Raw genomic sequence first — 24,597 nt, 5'->3', positions numbered from 1 at the left:
ACATGTGATGAAGGCTCTGCTCCTCTCCTTATGTTGGGTTTTTTTAGGAAGTGGAAGTAGCGGGGGGGGGGGGAGGGCTTTTCTATTCCACCATTGCCCTCTATAGCATGATAGGGGACAGAAGCATCTGGTCCTGAAATGCCAACTACCAGGGTTAATTATGTTAAAATTGCTCCCTTGCATACTATCTTCTCTGATTTGATCCTAAAGTGAAGTCACAGAGCTGAATTTGTGACATCACAATCATTTTCATGACAAAACACTGAGGATGTTTATGGGATTATGACTTCATTGCTGGATCAGGGATAAGTAGTGGCTGTGTTGTTAAACAAACATGGAACGAGCTAAAAATTACTAACCAAATACATCCATTTCTTTAGCTATATATGATGTCTGCTCTCAAGTTTGCTCCACTATACAAATTCCCCTTTAATATGCCTGTACAGATGCCATTATTTTCCTGAAGGTGAATATGGAAGTACATGTGACGGGTTAGATCACAGAAATCCCCTGGGGGCTGCCAACTGATGTGCCAAAACTACTTCTGCCCCTGCTTTCCCTGCCAGCTTGGGACTCCAGCACCCTATCTTGTTGATCCAGACACACCAGTCTGCTCCAACACAGACCCAGGGTTTGAACCATGTGCCCCAAAGCTGCAGACTTTACTGAAAGCAACTTAAGAAGTGTTCCTGTCTTTAACACTCAGATGCCCAACTCCCAATGGGGTCCAAACCCCAAATAAACCTGTTTTACCCTGTATAAAGCTTATTCAGGGTAAACTCATAAATTGTTCACCCTCTATAACACTGATAGAGAGACATGCACAGCTGTTTGCGCTCCCCCCGGTATTAATACATACCCTGTATTAATTAATAAGGGTTAATTAATAAGTAAAAATTGATTTTATTAAATACAGAAAGTAGGATTTAAGTGGTTCCAAGTACTAACAGACAGAAAAAGTGAATTACCAAGCAAAATAAAATAAAACATGCAAGTCTAAGCCTAGTACAGTAATAAAACTGAATACAGATAAAATCTCACCCTCAGAGATGTTTCAATAAGTTTCTTTCACAGACTGGACGCCTTTCTAGTCTGGGCACAATCCTTTCACCTGGTACAGCCCTTGTTCCAGCTCAGGTGGTAGCTAGGGGATTTCTCATGATTGCCACCCCTTTTGTTCTGTTTCACCCACTTATATATCTTTTACATAAGGCGGGAATCCTTTGTCCCTCTGGGTTCCCACCCCTCCTTCTCAATGGAAAGACACCAGGTTAAAGATGGATTCCAGTTCAGGTGACATGATCACATGTCACTGTAAGACCCCAAGCCTTCATTCTTCCCAGCCTGACTCACAGGAAGGCTTGCCTGCCAACAGAGCCATCCACAGTCAATTGTCCTGTTTGAAGGGTGCCATCAAGATTCCAAACCACCATTAATGGCCCACACTTTGCATAATTACAACAGGCCCTCAAAGTTATATTTCATGTTTCTAGTTTCAGATACAAGAGTGATACATTTATACAAATAGGATGATGACACACAGTAGATTATAAGCTTTATAATGATACCTTACAAGAGACCTTTTGCATGAAGCATATTTTAGTTATATTATATTCACACTCATCAGCATATTTTCATAAAATCATATATAGTGCAACGTCACAGTACAGATTTATATGAGACTTATTAGCTACTATTTTACCCCAGTTGCAGTAAATCTAATTGTGAGCAGTTTCATTAAAAAAAAGAAAGAAAGAAAAAATCTGCTGATGCCATTGCATCCGAGTGATGGCACCTCCCAACATTTTTGGTGATCATAGTAACTGCTCCCATTTTCAGCTTGTTAAAGAAATATCCAGCTCCCTGGACAAGTTCCCTTGGGAAAATATTAGACAGTGCTTGTTTGTAATCATTTGCACAACAGAAAGATAAAGAGATGCTGGCGGTAGAAAGCATATGCTGTAGAAAAAATAACTTGTACTAAGGATGTCTTTCAATGTCTCCAAAAATTCAGTAATGAGGAATGTGATGGCAACTGATGTTTTCTGTTATAATGATGACAAACAATAGGTACAACACTGGTAACAGATACATAAAAATCTAAACATACCCATCTCAAAGATATCTATCGATTCAGTACGCTCTTGTGTGGTGAGGGTTTTGAGGGTTGTTATTTCGTTTTTTATAGGTTTAATTTCAGCTTTTTAAAATCAGTATCTATTGTTTAATCTATTGTTTAAAAAACAAACCCTTCCATTATGACTGTATAGTTCTTATAAACAATAAGACTCTTACCTTTACAGTTCTGTTCCAGAGGGGCTGCATAACATAGACTGATAACGGGTTTGTGTCCACAGCACTGTACTGTGAGCAAAGAAACAAACATGTAAAAATGCAAGACATTGAGAACACTGTTTTCCATGGGTAGAATATGGCCTTCAGCATTTAGGAAAAATCAACCTAAATTTGATTGGTGTAAGTGTATTTCACCCTGATTGCCACTAATGAAGGTTTAATTTAATTAAGATGTGCTGACCTGGTTTATAGTACATTGCCAATAACAAACGGATTTTGTGGAAGACAAATGGAAGACAAATATCCTGAGACTTAGATTTAAATATATAATACACACACACACACACATATGAAGATTTCACTTTGACAAATTAGTACAGATTAGTTCTATAACCACTCTATGCATAGAATTCCCATTGAATTCATTAGCTATCCTTTTAAGTCTTTTTTTTAGTTAAATTGTCTTCAGTAGCACCCTTTGAAATGTGTATTCTCAGCAGTAGTATATTTCTAGCATGAATGTGGGATTTGAAGAAAACTACAGCATTATTCTCCTTTACATCTCTTTTAGAAAACAGCCATGAAAGCTTTCATATGCCAAAGTGATCATTCATGACTTCACCATGCTATTACTGTAAGCTAATTTCACTGTAAGAAAACATTTCCAGGAGAGACTTGGGTTACTAAAATAAAATGTCCCTAAAGGCCAGATTTTTAAAGGTATTAAAGTGCCTTAAATTGCAGATAAGTGTCAAGTGGGATTTTCAAAAGCACCTAAGCACATAACTCCCATTCATTTTAATAAGCAAATTTCACCAGGTGTGATTTAGGAGCCCAAATACCTTTAGAAATCTTACCCTAAATGTCCTCTCTTTGGATTATTGTTATCTGTTCCTGAACTAACATTATGAGTCATTTCTTCTTCACCAGTCAGTATCAAGACTATGTAACTTGTGTAATATTCTTAGAACCAGATCATGAATCAGGATTTCCTAGGTCCCTGCACCTGTTCAGTGTTCCTTTAATTTAAATGGGACTCAGCACTAGTGTAAGGGTCTGCTCTACCAGATCCCAGGTTTTTCGTTGCTAATACTATCTATGTCTGGCAACTCTTTAAAAACGGAAAAGTCCTTTGTTCATAGAATTATAGAATCACAGAATATCAGGGTTGGAAGGGACCTCAGGAGTTTGGCTCTGTGAAGATGTTAGCTTTCCTTTGGGTGAAACATTAAATACTTGTGTGTATACTTCTCCATAATAATGCTACATCCAGTATCTATGTCTTCTGTAAAACAAAACTGCACCAAGTACTTTGTTCTTACTTGAACAAAACAATATTGTTCCTTAAACCTGAATATTATCTGTGTATTATTGGCAGGGCTGGTAGCCTGCCTAGTATTAAGTTTGCCCAACACGTCCCATTATAAGACCCTGTTTTCAGCTGCATATAACTTTGTCAAACTTTAACCGTTTGGGTTGAAAATGTTCATGATAGATATCTGCGTCAGGCTTGTTTTGTTGTTTTCATTTTTGAACATTTGCCAGAACAAGGCTAGGGGAAAATACATTGTTTTGCCCATGTTAAAAATTCTGGTGACCTTTTCTTTTATTAAATGCTGTGGCACCCCCATGCTTTGAAGAAGGGACTTGACTTTTGGCAGGAGTTGGCCTTTGTGTCAGGGATGTGCCTTTTGCCTTCCCTATGAAATCTGTCCAAATTATAAGCTTTTGAATAATTGCCATTTGCACATGCTCAATAGACCTCTTCAATTTTAACAAATAAAATCTCGGAAGATTCCTGAGTATGCTCCATTCCCTCACAGCTCCTATGCGTAAGCAGACTGTGCATGTGCCATCCCCACAGAATGACTGAGCATGCTCCATCCCCAGGCTACGGGGCCAGCCTGTATTGACTGCGCCCAGCTGCTCTGGGTCGGGGTGGGGCCAGCCACTGGTACTGACAGCAGGGAACTAAAAGCCTGTCTCTCCTCTGTTCTCAGTGACCCCTCCCTCCCTTGCTGGCAACCATGGAGGAGGAAGCCATCTAACTTGAATGAAGGGGGTGGGAAGCCAAACTAGAGGTAAGGGAAAAGAGTAGATAGGGCCAAGAACTCTAGTGAGGATAGAACTGGAGAGGGATGTGAAACTATGATTGAATTGGAGGGGGAAGTCTGGGACTGGTTGGCAAAGGAGACTGGGATCTGGAGAGGAGATGGACTGGTTGGGCAAGGAGACTTGAAGCCCGAGGGAGAGGGGAGGCTGGGATTGGGAGCCATATGTGGTGGAGAATGGGACTGGGAGCCAGTGAAGGAAATGGGGAGATGAGAGCCAACTGTCATAAAGGAGTAGAGACACTGAGATCAGTGAAGAGCTGGGGGAAGAGAGGAGATTGGGACTGGCTAGCCAAGGAGACTGGGGACAAGAAGTTGCAGCAGGAAGGGAGAATTGGGACTATCTGGGTAAGGAAACTGGGATTGGGTGTGGGGCACAGAGAGACTAAGAGTTGGGGGGAGACTGGGGCTTGGACAGAGAGACTGGAGGGAGAGATGAGGACTGGCTGGGCAACGAGACTAAGATGGAAATCCCGAGGAGTGGAGGGTAGGGCTGCGTAGGCAAGGAAAAAGGAGGACTGATACCAGAACTGGTAAGAGACAGGACTGGGACAGGGACAGCTTGGAGGGAAACAAGCAGAAGAGTCTGTGCCCATCCTTCCCAGAGCTTGGAGCCAAAGATTCCAGAGTCTCACTACTCCCCTGCTGTCAGCAAATCCCTGTGAAATCCATGTGCGTCCCGTCCCCCTCTAGTGAGGGTCCACATAGATAACAACTGACTCCGTTATTTCAAGAGCCAGAATCTGTACAGTGGAGCTATAGGTTCCAACCCTGCTGCTGACCCATCTGGACGTCAGAATGATTCCACATGATGGAATTTCTGTTTTTTCAGTGTCTTTAACTGTCCCTTTTTTTTCTGTAATCCCCTGCCTCATCCTACAGACAAAAGCCTCAATCCTGATTCATCCCCAGAGCAAGGCCAGCCTGTGCACTAAATCAGGCAGGTGTCCTGTGGAAAAAAATAGTATGTCACCCTGTCATTAAAGACTATCATAATGCGCGTGCACAAGAGGGCAGAACTAGGGTTGCATGGAAAACCTTAATACTGGAATTTCCTAACTTTTAAATGCTTAACTTTGCAACATTAATAATGTTCTTTTAACATAGTTTGTGTGTGTGTAATTTTATATGTATATTTACTTGTATAATTGCCTGTAAATATACCTTTAAAACAAAAACATTAATGCCTTGTAGGCCTACTGATGATTATTGAATTTTGTGAATTTGCAATACACAGGTTAAAAAAACCAAGGATGATAACTATCACCAAACCTGATTTGCTCATTTATTTTCTTACGTGTAATTCAGCTTCAACTATTTATAATATTTCAAACTGTACAAGTACATGTGGTAGATTCTGTAAAAATCATTAGATTTTAGTTATATGCTATTATATATCAGTCATTTGCTAGTAAATATTGGTGAGAGATGGGCAGAAAATGACATTTTTGTGTAAAATTATAAAATGTATAGTTTAGCTAAATTAAAATTATTGTATTTGCTCTAAATAATTAAAGAAGCTCTTACTGTAGCCTTTCTGCTCATTTTGTCAAACATGTTATTTCCAAGATGACACTGTTATGCTTAGGGTTGCCAGGTGTCTGGTTTTCAACCAGAACACCTGATCAAAAAGGGACCCTGGCAGCTCCAGTCAGCACCACCAACCAGGCCGTTAAAGGTCTGGTCGGCGGTGCAGCAGGGGCCCAGGTCTAAGGCAGGCTCCCTGCCTGCCCTGGCTCCGTGTGGCTCCCGGAAGCGGCCGCCAGGTCCCTGCGTCCCTAGGGGCATGGGCGGCCAGGGAGGCTCCACGCGCTGCCCCCACTCCTAGTGCCGGCTCCGCTGCTCCCATTGGTCGTGGGCGCAAGGGCAGCGCGCGGAGCCTCCCTGGCCGCCCATGCACCTAGGGGCAGCCAGGACCTGGCAGCTGCTTCCTCGGAGCCGCAGTAAGCACCACAGGGACCCCACACCCACTCCCAGATCCCTGCCAGAGCCCAGAGTCCCCTCCTGCACCCAAACTCCCTCCCGGAGCCTGCACCCCCCTCCAACACTCTGCCCCAGCCCTGAGCCCCCTCCTGCACCCCAAACCCTTCATCCCTGACCCCACCCCAGAGCCCACACCCCCATCTGGAGTCCTCACCCCCCTCCCACACCCCAACTCCATGCCCCAGTCTGCAGCCCTCTCCCTCGCCCTGAACCCCTCATTTCTGGCCCCACCTGGAGCTCACACCCCCAGCCCAGAGCCCATACCCCTGCCCCCCGCATCCCAACTCCCTGCCCCAGCCCTGAGCCGCCTCCTGCACCCCAAACTTCTCATCTCCGGCCCAACTCCAGAGCCTGCACCCCCAGCCGGAGTTCTCAACCCCCTGCACCCCAACCCCCTGCTCCAGCCCAGAGCCCTCTCCCGCACCCCAAACCCCTCATCCCACACCCACCCCGAGCCCACATCCCCAACTGGAGCCCTCACCCCCCTGCCCCAGCCTGGTGAAAGTGAGTGAGGGTGGGGGAGAACAAACGATGGAGGGAGGGGGGATGGAGCGAGTGGGACGGGGCCTCGGAGACGGGGTGGGGCAGAGACTCCGGGAAGGGTGGGGCAGGGGGCGGGGCAGGGGTGTTTAATTTTGTACGATTAGAAAGTTGGCAATCCTAGTTATGCTGAGAGTTCTTCTGATAGCATATATACATTTATTTTTTAAAAAGGAGGAAAATGCATTACATAAACTAAATTTAATTTGTAGGATGGGGTTGAGTTTACCACTAGCCTGTATGTACAGTATTCCCAATTGTAGCTACAGTACTTTATCAGCACATGTTATCTCCATATTGTATCATCCAAACCTTAACTGCACTGATTGATTTTTTTTGATGGTGCTGCTTGCTACTAAATAACAGAAGTTTGGAACAGTGCATGTTTGTGCTTGTATGAATATTCAGATTGATGTGTGCATCAAGCCATATATCCCGTATGGCAAATGGATAATCATGTGGTATATATTGTGGAGGGGGGGTGCATATATATAGTGTGGGTGGGTGAGGTGTGATATTCCCTATGGCAAATGGAATAGTCAGTTAGTATATATTTGAACTACTGAGACTTCATGTAAGCATGAAGAGTCCTAAAGTTTCCCTCTGTCCCTCCCTGCACCCCCCATTCCAAGCCTCATTGCCTTTCATTTTCAGAGGAAGATTTCAATGGTAGTTAGGTGCCCAAAATAGTTCTGAAGATCTGCCCCTTCGTGCTTTTGAAAATCCCACCCTTAAGACTTCAATTATGAACTTAAGTGCCCAACTTCAGGCTCCTATTTTTGAAAATGTTGGCCTGTGTATATAAAAAATTCACATTAAAGTGAATGTATCCAAAGGCTAAATAACTTTGTTGTTAACAATGATGCAATTTTGTTTTGAAGTGTCCAAGCTTTTATGCTACTTAGAGATACGTTTTTAATAAAAACAAATTTTAGCTCGTGATACCACAAACACTTATGCCCATGCTTAACTTTAGGCATCTTGATAGTTCTATTAAAGGCAATGGTACTATTTATGTGAGTAAAATTACCTGCTTAAGCATGTGTAGAATCTGGGTCTTAATTTGCAATATTTTGTTTTTTGCCGATGGCAATTTTGTAAAATTCAAATAAGATAATATTTTTTAAAAACCGACATTAATAATATAGTTCATTGTAAATTTTAATCTGAAACTGCAATTGCCCAAATTTGCAAATTAGTTTTACACACCCTTGACTAATTTAAATAAATTATTCTTCTTTTTAAATCAAGTGACTGATCATTATTTCAATTATTTAAATAACCTTGTTTTATATTGCTCCACCCTGATGTATTGTGATTATTTTTCTTTAGGGCAAAACCTACAGCTTTAAGAGATGTCTGATGTCATCACTAAGAAGCCCAAGATACTGTAGTTTGCCAGCATAAGTAATGAGAAATCTCTAATATCATACACAGGCTATCTGATAACATGCTGGACAGCAAATTCGACAAATTCAGTCATATTGAAACAAGAACAGTCAGGATAAAAAGAGGTAGTACCACCTGACCTTCAATCTTGCTCTTTCCTCCTCACCCACCCTCTCTTTTTCCCTTAAGCATACCATAACATTAAAATATTAAAATATCTATTAAATAACAGTAAAATACAGCTTCCTGGCCAAAGTACTCAGAAACTCTCCAGAACATCTACCTGCTCCCAAGGAGAAAACCCACATCAACTCATTTTCTAGAAATATTTATATTGATCTTAATTGTAAATATGGATCTTTAATATACCTAAAAACAGTGAAACAAAATCAACACTTGCCAGCAAATGAAAGCATTTAAACTGCTTTGCATAAGAAAGGTATTTGTTTTTGTTTTTTGGTGAAGTCATAAGCCTTGATGATAACTCCAGGGGTGAGTGTCATTATTTTTAGTAAAACATTGTGGACTGCAACAATATTCTGTCACATTACATGCAGACTTTTCAAGAACAATTTACAGTATATGACAGGGTCACTTACAGTACATTGGAAGGGAGAAAGGGTTCCCCTGTTCTTGGATGAACTGTGGACTTTTGGAAAGTGGGGGAATGTTCAGGAAGATGTGAAGAACTAGAATAGAGACCTGCTCTTTTTTATTTGCTGATCTGTTTTAGTTAAACTGAAAAAACCACATGTATAAACTGGATGGTGCTGGGAGAGGCATTCAGACATTCTTCTTTCAAGGGAAAAAGCAGCTACAGCTCTGTTCCAAAGAAAATACTCAGAGCCTTCAAGACCATAAGTTTGTTGCTCCTGGCTCTTTAGGAGACCAAACTATTCAGTAAAACAGGTTCCTAAATTGTGGTCTCTGAACCCTTCTTGATTGTTAGACTTACTTGGCTGAGGGAGGTAAGTATTATAATCCTTTATTTTTCTGAAGTAAAAATGAGTCAGACAGGTAAAAGCCCACATTCTTAAGTGCACTCTCTAACTTTGAGTGCCCAGCTTTAGAAATGTACGGTCATATTTTCAGAGATACTGAGCATATACGGCTGCAATGAAGTCAAAAGAAGTTGTTTGATGCTTAGAACCACTTAAAATTATGCCTTAGCTCTCTGGAGTTAAGCACCTGAATATTAAAGCACCCAAAGTTAGATGCAACTTTGTAGGAGGAAAATGTCTTAGAGAACTAGATAAATTCACAGAGATTAAGTCCATTAATGGCTATTAGACAGGATCTGTAAGGAATGGTGTCCCTAGCCTCTGTTTGTCAGAGGGTTGAGATGGATTTCAGGAGAGAGATCATTTGATCATTACCTGTTAGGCTCACTCCCTCTGGGGCACCTGGCATTGGTCACTGTCAGTAGACAGGATACTGGGCTGGATGGAGCTTTGGTCTGACCCAGTATGGCCATTCTTATGTTCTTAGGTCATTTATGAAAATATGCTTTTTCCAAAGTCACAGACTCTGTGACTGAGTCCTTTTAGAATCCAGATCTTAGTTCCAAATCCTGTGCTTTAACCACAAGACTATCCTTCCTCTGTGCTTAAATCAGCTGTAAATATGGCTGTAGCAATACCAGTTTTTTTCTGGTGTAGACAAGGCTTTAGACAGAGCACTAGAGCACAACACTAAGGAAATAAATTAAGGTACTGAAGAAACTGACTGGCTCACAGTTTAAACACTAAATCCTCATGACACCAATAATACTAATAATGACCTTTGTAAAAGCTGCTAGATAGAGCAGGCCTGTGGGGTTGTACTGGGCAACTATGAGCAGAATTTGGCCCATTTTCAGCTTCCAATAAATGTTTATTGTTGCAAAAGTAAAATAGTGGTAGGGTGCTCCTTGCACAAAACCAAACAGTGCTTATATATAAAAAACAAAATTGTGTTGCCATTGTATTTATTTTAATGGAAATACCAAAGACACATAGCTGTATCTCTTTTAGGAAAGCAATAACCATGGTTTTAGGAACAAGCCTTAATAGACTGCAAAGGGACTTGGGGTGTTCTTTCACTGATACCCCGAAGAGATGTTCAGATTTATCAAGAACATTTAATTTATTATAAAACAATAACACTACTATAAAGATTCCCATCAGGGACAGGGAGTGGCTAAAGGCAGTGGGATGGAGAAAACAGCATGTGCTGTTCCATCCTGCTCCCTACTCCAAACATACTTCTGCTGTGTTTAAGACAACTGGCAGCTCCTTGAAAGCCACCCTCCTTTTCTCCCTGCTCTAGGAAGGGCTCCTAATAGAGCTAAACATGGGAGTAATTCACATATTATTACTCCTGGGGGAATTCTGCACCAAAAAATTAAATTCTGTGCACAATATTTTCAAATTTTGCAAAATTCTGCATATTTTATTTGTCAAAATAACACACTATAATCACACCAGTTTCAATTATTTTTGGGTATTTATTTCAAAATACCTGTCAGCAAGTATGTCTGTAACAATACAGACAACAAAAAAGATTCAGGGAATGTTTTTTGACAAATAGACTCCTTACTAGACATATTAATACAGAATTCCAAGTAATAATTCATTTAAACTACAATACACAACTATATTTCCCACACGCCTCAGAAGCAGTGCAAAAGCTTGGGGAGGTCTGCGGAAACAGAGGCGCTGAGGGAGAGGGAACTAATTGCTGGGAAGGAGCCCAGGTGTGAACTTGGAGGGTTGTTGGGTATGGGTGGGAAAAGTATGGAACAGGTTTTTTTGGGGGGTGAGGAGGGATTGTTAGGAAGCTTTCCCCATGCAGACCCTGGCTGACCCCTAGCCTCTCCCATTCAGTCAGGTACATCTGCCCGTCCACATGTGTCCCTCCACCCCCACTCAGACACCCACGCCCCCATCCGGCCCTGCACCCCCTCCCCCTGTCCCCATGTGTCTCTGTGCCCCCACTCAGTCACCCCCTGTCCCTATGTGGCCCTGCACCCCCTCCCCCATCACCATATGGCCCTGCACCTCCCTCCCCATCCCCGTGGCCCTGCGCCTCCACTCCCAATCAGCCCCTGCCCCAGTCTGTCCTCCCCCACTAGCCCTTATGAGCCCCTGTCTGACCCCCCAGCAACCCTACACTGTTTGTCTCCCCATAGCCTCTGTCTCTGGCAGGGCCGGCTCTAACTTTTTTGCTGCCCCAGGCAAAAAAGAAGAGCGCCCCCCCCCCCCCCCCGCGAGTGCCGTGCCGCCGTACCTCCCCCCCGCGAGCACCGCGCAGCCGAACCCCCCCCAGCACCGCCGAAATCCCTGCCTCCCCCCAAGCACCACTGCCCGAAGCCCTGCCCCCCCGAGCGCCACGCCGCCCGAAGCCCCACTCCCCTCCAAGCGCCGTGCCGCCCGATGCCCCGCCCCCCCGAGCACCGCACCGCGGAAACAAAAAAAAACCCCTCCAGCGCTGCCCCAACGAACCAATAAATAAATAAATAAATAAAAACCCGAGCGCCACACTGCCCCAAGGTGCCGCCCCAAGCACGTGCTTGGTCGGCTGGTGCCTGGAGCTGGCCCTGATCTCCAGACAGGCACTGTGAAGAAGGCAGGCTCTTTCTCTGCCCTAGCTGCAGGGAGCTGCTGCTCTGTTCTATCACCACAGCTCCCTCTGGTGAGCAAAAGGCAGAACTGCAGCAACTTTCTGGCAGAAGCTTTTTTCTGCGCAAAAAATTAAAAATATACGCACGTGCAGTGGCACAGAAATTCCCCCAGGAGTAGACATATACATGACTGCAGACTCAGGAAGCAGCCTGTCAGCCCATGCTTCTCTTCTCTCTGATCCTGCAGTTTAGCCAGGAATGGCTCAGAGTAGAATGTAGCCTTTTGTTGAACTGAAGGAATGCAGAGAGAAGAGAATGCTATCACCAGGAGAAAGGGAGCAAAAAACCCAAGTAAATAAGAATGAGAGAGAGAGAGAACGAACTTCAAGAATGATTAAAGAATTAGAAAATGCTTTATAGTGACAGACTCTAGGAAATCAACCTATGGAGCTTAACAAAGAGAAGGTTAAGGGGTGATCTGATTCCAATCTATACATACCTATGGGGGAACAAATATTTAATAATGAGCTCTTCAAACAAGCAGAGAAAGGTATAACATGATCCAGTGGCCAGAAGTTGAAGCTAGACAAATTCAGACTGGAAATAAGGCATACATTTTAAACAATAAGAGTACAGTAGAACCTCAGAGTTACATACACCTCAGGAATGGAGGTTGTCCATAACTCTGAAATGTTCCGTAACTCTGAAGAAGAGGTTATGGACTTCAGCCATATCGGAGCTTGGGGCTGCAGCCGTCAGGGGGGGGGGGGGGGGGCTTCTGACTCTTGGGGCGCCAGGGCTCTGGGCGGGGGGCTCAGGGCTGCTGCCCTACAGGAGCACTGGGGCTCAGCTCTTTAGACCTGGGGAGAGTGCTTGGCTTGGGGCTTCAGCTCCGCTCCTGGTTTCAGCCTTGCGCTGGGCACCAGGGCACGGGGCTTCAGCCCCACAGCTCCGTTCCTGACTTTAGTCCTACGGGGGACGCTGAGGCTCCCCATGGCTCCACTCCCAGCTTCGGTGGGCGGGGGGCAGGGCTCAGGGCTTTAACTACCCGGAGAGTGCTGGGACTGAAACCAGAGCTCCCCTCATAGCTAAAGCCCCAAGCCCTGGCACCCCCCATTGGGCTGAAGCCAGGAGTGCAGCTGTGGGGCTGAAGTCCTGAGCCCCAGCACTCCCCCCCCCCAGTCTAAAGCCCTGACCCCCGCCTCCCTCCACAGCTGCAGCCTCAACCCCCCTTGGCTGAAGCCATGAGCCTCAGAGCTAAAGCCCCAAGGCAGTACAGTATTTGCTTTTTTTTCCTTTTGTCTGTGCTGCTGGCTGATTGAGGACTTCCGGTTCCAGAGGGTGTCCGGTTGTCCAGTAAGTCCTTAACTCTGGTGTTTGTATCTTTGAGGTTCTACTGTAATTAACCATTGGAACAATTTATCATGGGCCATGGTGGATTTGCCATACCTAGCAATTTTAAAATCAAGCCTGGATGTTTTTCTACAAGATCTGCTCTAGGAATTATTTTGGGGAACTTCTATGGCCGGTGTTATACAGCAGGTCAGACTAGATAATCGCAGTGGTCCCTCCTGGCCCTGGAATGTATGAACTGTGCTGGGCATGGCACAAGCAGACTGGAGTGGAGGGGGAGAGCCCAGCTGTCAACCGACCCTAAGTGGGCTCCACAAATAAAGGTCTCCAAGGGGAAGAGCATATAGCATCCTTGGATTTTATAATAGTGTTGTAAATCCTACAGTTTTGGATCTTAATGTTATGTTGGAAGGTATTAATAGTTGCCCTCAAGCATGTCTTTGAGATGTAGATCAATCACAGACCTGGAAAAAAATCGACGGGCATATTAACCACCTTTCATTCAGGCTAAATGGAAGGAGCAATTAAATATCTCTTTGTGCAGCGATAGCTGAAACAACTGAAGCCACCGCCCCAGGCTCTGGTCAGCATGTCAAAGGCTGAGCAGAAGTGAAGTCATATGGACTGAGAGGTTTACCTTGGAACTGATTGCAAATGCGGGGGCTGCAGCACTGATTGGTTATAACTGTGTGTGTCTGTGTGTGAGAGGAAAAAAGCCACAGAGAGTAAGAAAAGTCATGAATGTAGACATGGGAGGAAGCTGAGAGAACTTATTTTGGACACAGTACTCACTGGAAAGGCAATTTTGGATTTCTGAATAAGGAAACAGACTACTGTTGTTTGTTCCTGGTGTGTTGAATGAAACAGGGCTTTGTGAGCATTCTTTGTAAATAAACAGGCTTCCAACAGAGAAATACTTGACTCGTTCACCAGTTTCTCCTTCTAACATAAATAACCCAATAAGGCCCCAAATATTGGCCAACTGCTCAGGCCAAAAAGGAGGAACAGCAACAAAGAAAGATTTTTTTTAAATTTACATATAAGCAGCTATAAATTCTTAACAATACTTTGCATTTTGGCCTGGGAGTCACTTTATAATTAATTATCACAATACTCCTAAGAGTTAGGTCAGCACTATTATTTCCTTTTTACATAACATGATATTAAGGCACAGACAGGCTGTAACTCACCCCAGGGTGAGAAAGCCAGTAGAGACAGAGCTGGGAGTGTTGTTTATTGAAATATTCCAAATATATATATATAAGATTGTTCAAATAAAGTATGAATGTTTCAACTCAATTTTGTACTTAAGAGTTCATTTTTATTAAAGGAAAGAAATGGGATTATTAGGAATTGAATGACTGGCAAGCCTATTTCTCAGAAAAACTAATAGTTTAAAGCAGCTGTATATCAGGTGGTAATCATGGATTAGGCTGAAATACACAGAAGACAGGGTTGCATGAACACTCTGATATTTTATGTGGAATTAGAAGTCTGGCATTGTAGTAAATAGGAATACCTTCAGGAGCTTAAATACAGTCTGGAAATCATTGAGAAACAACACCAAAACCAAACTCAAGATTTATCAGAGCTGCGTACTTTCAACACTACTTTATAGTTCAGAATGCTGGGGAATGAGAAAGTATGCCATGTCTAACTGTCTTCAGTCCATACAACCTGCCTCAGAAAAATCCTCTGTATCTTTTGGCCCAGAACAATCTCAAACCAAGATCTATTGACACAGTGCAGCCAAGAGGATCTGAGCACCATCATTGCCAGGAGGCATTGGAGAGGGATCAGTCATGTGCTTCGGATGGAAACTGATTCCATCACCAGAGTAGCAATAAGATGGACACCTGAAGGCAAGTGAAAACGAGGCCGCCCAAAAACAACATGGCAAAGAGCTGTGGAAGCTGAACTGAAAAACCTGGGGCACAGCTGGGGAGCCATTGAAAGACTTGCCAGAAACAGACAGGAGTGGAGGAGCTTCATCAATGCCCTAAACGCCAGAGGCGTAATAGGAACATGATGACGACGATAATGGTTGTAGTAAATTATTGACGAGTATAATAGTTGTTCCAACACAGGAAGGGAAGGAGCCAACTAACAACTACAGGGGACCTTATATGAAGGTCATAAAACACTTGAAGGTTTTAATAAAATGAATAAAATTAGTCCAAGAAAGACATAAAAATAATCTACAGTATTTTATAAAATAAAACTAATTACAAGCAGGATAAAACTATAAAGAGAGTGGGAAGAAAACCACCAGTTTTATCCATTTTAAACTCAAAGTTGGAACATTTTGCACTTCACCAATGGGGTGTAACATTCAGGAGTACTAGCTGCTATCATTGGCCAGATCTTTTTCTTAAATGTGGTTTAAGAAAAACAGGTTTTCACAGCATGCATTGGACCCAATGCATCACAGCTAAGGCAAAAAAGAATAACAATTATTGAAAATCTTGGGCCAGATTCTCAGGTACACCTAAGCTATGTTCAATGCACTTGATGAGGCAGAGGACAATATGTGGCTTTCCTCAACCTCCTGTGCCCCATCCTGAGAATAGTGGGGGGCTAATTCAACCGCTGGGGCAAGATACAACAACCTCTGGACTTCTCTAACTTGTATCAATTACTGGAAGACCAACTTCTCCCATCCTCCCACTCCCTCTACATTTGCTTTTCACAGATATAAATGATAGTAGAAGGTGCAAGACAGTGAAGACTCGGGCCTGTCAACATTTAAATACACCTCTACCCCAATATAACGCTGTCCTCGGGAGCCAAAAAAATCTTACCACATTATAGGTGAAACCGCGTTATATCGAACTTGCTTTGATCCACCGGAGTGCGCAGCTCCGCCCCCCCGGAGCACTGCTTTACCACGTTATATCCAAATTCGTGTTATATCGGGGTAGAGGTGTATATATAAACAATTTCAAGAAACAGAAATAATTAAATATGATAATTGCAGGAAAGTAAAAAAATGCTAAGCTGTAGTATATAAAATTCTGCTCTTACGTAAGTGATGTGTTGAAAATAATGATCTTGCAGTACTTATTTTGAAAACAGCACTTCTTTCAAAATAAATGAAAACAGAGGGTATAGCATTTTACTGGCCTACCATTTATGGTACAAGTTTCACACCAGCATATATCACTACTGCATGAGGTATTTCATTATTCTTGTACCTCCCTCATTCATACTGCTGCCACTACTTGTTCTCCAAATATTCCCTTTGGTAGAAGAGAAGGCACACATGTCGACAGCAGTCTTCACCATACCTCCTTCACTTCCTTCAGCTTTTTCCACTCACATCTTCTACTATGTTCTGCTTATAGAATTTCACAATACAGATTTTTGTTATTAGCAGGACAAGATCTTAGAAGGATTTAAAAATTTGTTTATATGGATAATGAGAACATCGACAGTTACATTAAATATGATTTTCTTTTAAAACAAGAAGGGATATAAAACCTTATACGGCAGGGCATGGTGCTTCATCATCATCATCATCTAACACAAACACTAGACACCCTGGAATGAAATCCTGTACCCATTGGCCACTGACTTCACTGGGGCCAGGATTCACCACTAATTTCCCACAGAAGGAAGGAAGGATGGATGCAACAATGATGCGTCACTGCTGATGGAAGGATGAGTTTTGGAAACCCAGCTCCAAAAGTGTTCTGCCACTGACGGAGAAATTAGAGTGCAGAAGGTTGCCCGTGACCACTTTTTTTGCTAATGAGGGAGGAAAGATGAAGACTTCTCTCAGGTAGAGCAATTTTGGAGCAGAAAAGAAGCTTGTTAATAGTATAAATTATTCAATCCTTAAACCTCTCTTTCGAAGGCTGGTGATGATTTAATTTGCAGCCTATTTTTAACTTTTTTAAAAAAAACTGTGCCCAATGTTTCATTTTCTATAGCACAAACAGTACAACTGTAGTATTTTTTTAACAAATCAAAGGCCCAAGTCACGTACAATTTTTCTAAAACAATTTTTAACATAATCATTTTTGAGGCAATTATTAGGTGGGGAGAAATATTGAGTGCAATGAACTCCTTAGTATACCTTTGCCATCTGTAATAGATTAAATAAAATCTATTCATGTTTACATAGATTCCTCTGCAGGCTGAACTAATAGAGCAACAGCTCAGTTACTTCCCCAGATAGAAGTCTGTTTTTTTTTGGAGTCGAAAGTTGTCGATTCTGTTCCCTGATGCCACAACTATATACTACTAACTAATGATTACATTGTCTGTACAGTTAAGAAATATAGGTCATTGCTTCCTCTCACTTAAACTAGTCTCAGTACAATATGTCTCATGATCAGAATGAAACCTATTGTTGGGAACAGATTATCCCGCATCTGCCTACTGCAGGGTTCTTACATCTTTCTCTGAGGCATCTGGTGTTGGCCACTGACAGAGACAGGATACTAGACTTGATGACCTTGGTTTTGATCCAGTATGGCAATTCCTATATTCCTATGTACAGTACCTCAAAGTTGAGTGGTTAAATGCCTACTTTGCTGGCCTCTCAGTATGACTTTGTACAATTCAAGTACGTTCATCACATTTTTCAGCTGATTGCACTTTAATAGCAGAAAAGAATCATGACTTCTAATTTCTGTAAAATATGTATTTATTTACATTGCCACAAAGAACACAGGCAATATAAAATCAAATTAAAGATATCTTAGGAAAATGGGAATTGTCAGATTGGCTCAGAACAGTGGTGTCCATCTAGTTTAGTATCCCGTCCAACAAGGGCAGGTACTATTTCAGAGGAAGGTACAAGAAACCACATGTGAGTAGTTTTCTTCACTAATCTCTGTGAGTAGTTTCCACAGAAATATTAACAAATAATCCATTTCTGCTTCACATATGTATAGCTTTGAAACTATTTTACCATCAAAACATAGTTGAATAAAAAAATGTGAAATAACCAACATGTACAAGCATATGCTAGACCAAATTGGTGGTAATTAAATTTCTTGTCTATCCTACCAATAAACTCCAGGTAAACTTTTTATTATACATGTTATATATTTATTTTATCTCTATATATCTCTACATTTTATATAGAGATGATATCTCTAAACAAAGGGACACAATCAAAATAGGTTGTCACTGTTTGCATTTTTATGAGAACCAGCAAAACAAAAAGCTTCTTTTACACCCAAATTATTTGCCTCAGAAATGATTCAGCAAACAAGAATCTGCTGTGAATTCACTGATAGAACACTGCTCTTATTGAGTTCCCCAAGGGTATATACAATAGTGCCACCATTAGGAACAAGTCCTGTGATCAGAGACATTGGCTGCAACTTCTATGCCAAATAGGGTGACCAGATAGAAAGTGTGAAAATTGGGACAGGGGGTGGGCGGTAATAGGCAGCTACATAAGAAAAAGCCACGAATATCGGGACTGTCCCTATAAAATCGGGACATCTGGTCACCCTAATGCCAAATGATTTCGTTATGTTGCTCTCTCATATGATTTGGTGTCTGTAAGAAAACTAATGATTATGCAGCTACTTGCATACTACATTACATCAATTATCACTAGGGCAGGAATAAGTATGCAGTGCAAATTCTGGCATATTGCTTTAAATATAACGACTTCAATGGGGTCAGGATTTCACCAACTGATTTACTACATCTGTACAAAAATAATCTAAAAAAGCCTCATAGAAATTAAGGTTACTGACTCTACTATTTTATTTGGAACATTATACACTAGCAGAGTTCTAATTAGACTTTTAATTACATAATTCATCAAAGTAAAGTGAAAAAAAATTGTAAGATTTCATTTCCAGAACAGTAGGTGGTTAAATCTCTGTCTTGTTTCTAAAAGGTGGCAGTAATTCTCTTACTGAAAAGTTAGTTTTGGGGAGTTTGACAATCTTAGGCTTCTCCACTGTTTAAGATGATCAAAGTTTTAATTAACCTGGTTCTGAGATGCTGTGCAAAAATAACCACAACAGGCTGAGCTGATAGACAGATTAGATAGAATTTCAAGGCAAATGGAGAACAATTTTGTCTACAGAGGCACCACGCTAATTAACATTCACTATCTGTGATGCATTGAATACTGTCCATTAAGAAATCATATTTAATGTAGTATCAGGGCCCTGAGAATTGTATAGTTACATGGGAAAATATACACTAAAACCTCTTGTGCTTTGAAATCTAAACTTTCATTTTAAAACCATTGTGTGAAATCCTGGCTCTACTGGAGTCAATGGCAAAACTCCCATTGACTTCATGGGACCATGCTTCTAGCTATGTTTCTAGGCCTTGCAGTCATGAAGCCAGCCTTGAAAATGTGAACTGAGTTTATATAGTCTCTGTCAGGGTTGGTCTAATCGTAAACTTTCATGGAAATTACTAACTCAGTGGTAAGTCACTGATTTGGTGCAAATCTGAGAATAAAAGTGTCATTTCAATTTAGCTTAAGCAGGTAAAAAATGTACCGTAGTTAAAAAAGATAGCTGTTGGCTATGGAAAGCAAACTGACTACTGCATTAAATTGGAGTACATAGGCCAGGGCGGAGAGGTCATGTATGATAAGATCAAACCTTATTGTGAACCTGTTAACATAGAAGGATGCTACTTTCATTCTTGGTTTGGTAATGGCAAGGTCACACCTAGCCATGTCAGGCAGCCAGAAGGATACAAATGACAAACATTCATCTTAAAGCAGGAGGCAGAAACTCATTCACACTGAGCTAAAACTCTTCTATGTTAAAGTTTGGAGGATCAGACCAGCACCTTGACCCCTTGAGAGAAACATAGACCTCTAGAAATGTAAACACCATATTTTCTGATATTGTTTTTGTAACTCAAAGGGTTTAGACCTACCTGGGGAAACTAGGGAGCCTTAGACCTTCATATATTTTTTGTAATATTTATCTTTGATTTCCTGTTGATCTTTCGATTTTGTAACTTTGGGATATTCGACTGTTCTTGGGATAATTTACTACAGTTTGTTCCTGGAGACAAGGAGAAAACTTCTGATCTCTGGTGAGAGGTGGAAAAGTGGTCAACAGTTCCTGACTTGTGGAGATTTAGTCCAGTGTGATACCCCAACAGGGATTACCAAAAGGCTGACTCAGACTGGTAAATTACCTGGGGAAAGCAAGGGACCACAGTGATAAGAATAGGGAAGCAAAGGTAACATTAGCATAACTGTTAGAATTATTATATTCTGGTGGGGGAAGAGCAAAATAAAAATAAGGGACCAAATTTTGGCTGTCCACTTTAATTTGTGCTCACTTTCTGGATGGCCTATGAGTGCTTGTACCCACCAATAATCGAAACAGGATTCATAGGGAGGATTCATAGAGGCTGCAAGCAGATTGGCAGAAAAGGGTACACATTATCATAGAATCATAGGACTGGAAAGGACCTCGAGAGGTTATCTAGTCCAGTCCCCTGCACTCGTGTTTGTCTAACCTGCTCTTAAAAATCTCCAATGATGGAGATTCCACAACCTCCCTAAGCAATTTATTCCAGTGCTTAACCACCCTGACAGTTAGGAAGTTTTTCCTAATGTCCAACCTAAACCTCCCTTGCTGCAATATAAGCCCATTGCTTCTTGTCCTATCCTCAGAGGCTAAGAACAACAATTTTTCTCCCTCCTCCTTGTAACAACCTGTTATGTTTTGAAAACTGTTATCATGTCCCCTTTCAGTCTTCTCTTTTCCAGACTAAACAAACCCAATCTTTTCAATCTTCCCTCATAGGTCATATTTTCTAGATCTTTAATCATTTTGGTGGCTCTTCTCTGGACTTTCTCCAAGTTGTCCACATCTTTCCTGAAATGTGGTACCCAGAACTGGACACAATACTCCAGTTGAAGCCTAATCAGCGTGGAGTAGAGAGGAAGAATTACTTCTTATGTCTTGCTTACTACACTCCTCTTATACATCCCAGAATGATGTTCACTTTTTTTGCAACAGTGTTACATTGTTGACTCATATTTAGCTTGTGGTCTACTGTGATCCCAGATCCCTTTCCGCCGTATTCCTTCTTGGCAGTCATTTCCCATTGAACCCCATTTGTTCCACCAACAGTAGGAAATTGGTGGTGACTATCCCACCTGATCCCTGCTCAGAACTCCAGAAGAAAGTGAAAACACATCAAGATTCTAGCCAATATCCAGAGCAAGAAAATTTCTTCCAGACCCCAAACTGGCAACCAAAGGAACACAGGATTCAACCCAATTTTTGATTTGCCTTCTTACATCAGTCTCACCCACACAAAAGAGATGAATTGCCAATTTTTAAAAAAATGACACACACAATAGCCAAAGAAAAACAACCTTCTTGTCCCCATCTTGGATCAGAAATTGTATAATTGGTCCATACACTCACCGGCAACATCTCGTCTCTCCCTTTATCAGTAAATATGCTTTACCACTGCTGACATGATGCAGCCTTCTACATTAGCCACTCCACAAAAATGTTTGGTTTTAATCATTCCTACTATGTTCCACCCATACTTTCCCCCCCCCCCCATGTTTTTGATTTTTTGTTTTAAAGCCTGATAATAATATTCACCTGGGGCCATTTCAATTCCTCATTAGTATCCAGTTCCAACCCCCCTTGCTGACCTTCACAGTTAGTTCAGTCAACAATTCTGTTGACACTATTTTATTTTAAATAAAAATTATAATACACTGATTTACACCCACAAACATCATAAAATAATTTTATCCAACACATGTCAACTTTCTCAAACTCAAAAAACCAAAATCGTAAAGGGATCCTTAAAACTTTGCAATAGCTAAATGATCACTGAAGTAAGCAAAAGAGGTCTGATTTTTTTCCAGTGTGGAAAAGCATTCATTTGTGTTTTTTTTCTTTAACCAGAAGCCAAGCTTTGAGCCTAGACTAGGAGAACCTGAAAAGGAATCTGATATTCCACTTGGCTCACATTCATATACACCCAATCTTCCCTAGTTTGGTCTTTTCTCACTGACCTCTGCCAGCAGCACGCTGACACCCAAACACTGTGTAATGACCCTCAAGTAATAATTGTATTTGATGTACGAAAAAACAATCCAACCAACCCACACTCCAGGGTGTAAAATGAAAGTACCAGGTAGCTAGGGCCCCTTAAGGAGTTGGGAGGAGAGAGATCATAGAGTGAAGAGCCAAGTAACATGCTAGGAGAAAGAAGCACATTGTTCCCACGGTCCCACCCCCAACCTTGTGCAGCACACATCCCTGCAGGGCCAGGCAGGCAGCACCGCATGAGGACGGGCAGCTGAGCACCGGTACTGACTTCTCATCCGTGCCCTGGGGCTCCTGAAACTGCTGACTTCAACGTGACCAGAACCCGGCCTGGGTCTCACTTCTGGGGGCCACTGCAGATACCCACATACACGCGCGGAAGCCAACACCCCGCAACTTTTCGGCTCCCGGAGTTCCCAATCCCCAGCCATCCTCGGAATCAATAAAACACCCAGGGGCTGCAGCAGCTTTGGGTAGGGAGGGGGGGGGGCTAAACAATGTATTTTCTGCACCCCCGTCGCTTGCTTCCTCCCTCCCCCAGGAAGTCCAAGGAGGAGGGGGACAAACTCGGGAGGGACACGTGGGATTTCCTTCTCCGGCCAGCGTTACCTGGTATCGGCGGAAGCCGGCCCGCTGCTGGGCAGTGACATACTGGGGCTGCCACATGGTGCCGTGTCCGCACGCCCGGACGCGGTGCCGCTGCAGTCGCTTGAGGCAGAGATTGAGGCGGCGAGGCAGCCGGAGCGCTTGGAGAAGCGGGAGGGAGGAGAGCTGCTGGCAGTCGGGGAGCGTGTGTCAGTCTCTGACCGGTCCCGCGCTTGCCCGCAGCTCCTCTGCTAGGCGGCACTAAAGAGGCACTGACTGGAGGCTCCGGCTGAGTGAGAAGGCGCGACGGGGCCACTAGTCCCTTGTTACAATCAAAGGGTTCATTTAGACAGCGCTGCGGAGTACTGCTACAGGATCTCGTGATGCGCTCTGCACAGGCATGGCTGCTCTGGAACACTGGGGACTGGGGAGTGTGACTACATTGAGTTTGTTGCCACCGGGGCCGGGGCCAACATTCCCTGGCTGGAGGCACTGTTATTGATGGGACAACAGGAGAAAAGGGATCACACAAAAGTTAAGCTGGAAGCAGCTCAGCCACATGGACAGAGCAGTACAAAGGGTTTAATACAGAGGGACCTAGACAAATTAGAGGATTGGGCCAAAAGAAACCTGATGAGGTTCAACAAGGACAAGTGCAGAGTCCTGCACTTAGGACGGAAGAATCCCATGCACAGCTACAGACTAGGGACCGAATGGCTAGGTAGCAGTTCTGCAGAAAAGGACCTAGGGGTCACAGTGGACGAGAAGCTGGATATGAGTCAACAGTGTGCTCTTGTTGCCAAGAAGGCTAACGGCATTTTGGGCTGTATAAGTAGGGGCATTGCCAGCAGATCGAGGGACGTGATCGTTCCCCTTTATTCGACATTGGTGAGGCCTCATCTGGAGTACTGTGTCCAGTTTTGGGCCCCACACTACAAGAAGGATGTGGAAAAATTGGAAAGAGTCCAGCGGAGGGCAACAAAAATGATTAGGGGTCTGGAGCGCATGACTTATGAGGAGAGGCTGAGGGAACTGGGATTGTTTAGTCTCCAGAAGAGAAGAATGAGGGGGGATTTGATAGCAGCCTTCAACTACCTGAAGGGGGGTTCCAAAGAGGATGGAACTCGGCTGTTCTCAATGGTGGCAGATGACAGAACAAGGAGCAATGGTCTCAAGTTGCAGTGGGGGAGGTCTAGGTTGGATATTAGGAAACACTATTTCACTAGGAGGGTGGTGAAGCACTGGAATGCGTTACCTAGGGAGGTGGTGGAGTCTCCTTCCTTGGAGGTTTTTAAGGCCCGGCTTGACAAAGCCCTGGCTGGGATGATTTAGTTGGGAATTGGTCCTGCTTTGAGCAGGGGGTTGGACTAGATGACCTCCTGAGGTCCCTTCCAACCCTGATATTCTATGATTCTATGATAATAAAGTTTCACTAGTTCAACTTAACCCACATTCAGCTTCACCCTTTGTGAACAAAACATTTAGCATGTAGAGAACACAGGGACTCCACAGCCATCACACAGCCTGCAAATGTAGGTGGAGCAGGGTATGTAACTTGGCTGCGGGGACAGTTTGAGGGTTCACCCTTGCCAATGGATCAGACCTATTCCTCTACAAGAAGCATTGTGGGGTTAAGACATGCTTTGCAGGGATGCAAGTCTCTCATGGGTACCCCAAATGATCAGATGTACTGGGGTGACAAGAACATATG

General features: G+C 43.0%; 1 protein-coding gene across 1 annotated transcript in view; it reads right to left on the bottom strand.

Moving 5' to 3' along the window:
• LOC135874437 (ethanolaminephosphotransferase 1-like) overlaps positions 1 to 22,967 on the bottom strand; it is a 77,549-nt gene extending 54,582 nt beyond the window's left edge. Inside the window, exons 1-2 of the mRNA XM_065399255.1 lie at positions 22,911 to 22,967; positions 2,296 to 2,364 (exon numbers count right to left, since the gene is read on the bottom strand). Of these exons, the coding sequence (XP_065255327.1) occupies positions 2,296 to 2,364; positions 22,911 to 22,967 (126 nt within the window). The remainder of the gene's footprint in view (positions 1 to 2,295; positions 2,365 to 22,910) is intronic.
• Positions 22,968 to 24,597: the final 1,630 nt, after the last annotated feature.

This window comes from Emys orbicularis, chromosome 2 (assembly GCF_028017835.1).
Source record: "Emys orbicularis isolate rEmyOrb1 chromosome 2, rEmyOrb1.hap1, whole genome shotgun sequence".
NCBI classification, from domain to species: Eukaryota; Metazoa; Chordata; order Testudines; family Emydidae; genus Emys; species Emys orbicularis.
This window is presented reverse-complemented; position numbering and strand designations above follow the sequence as displayed.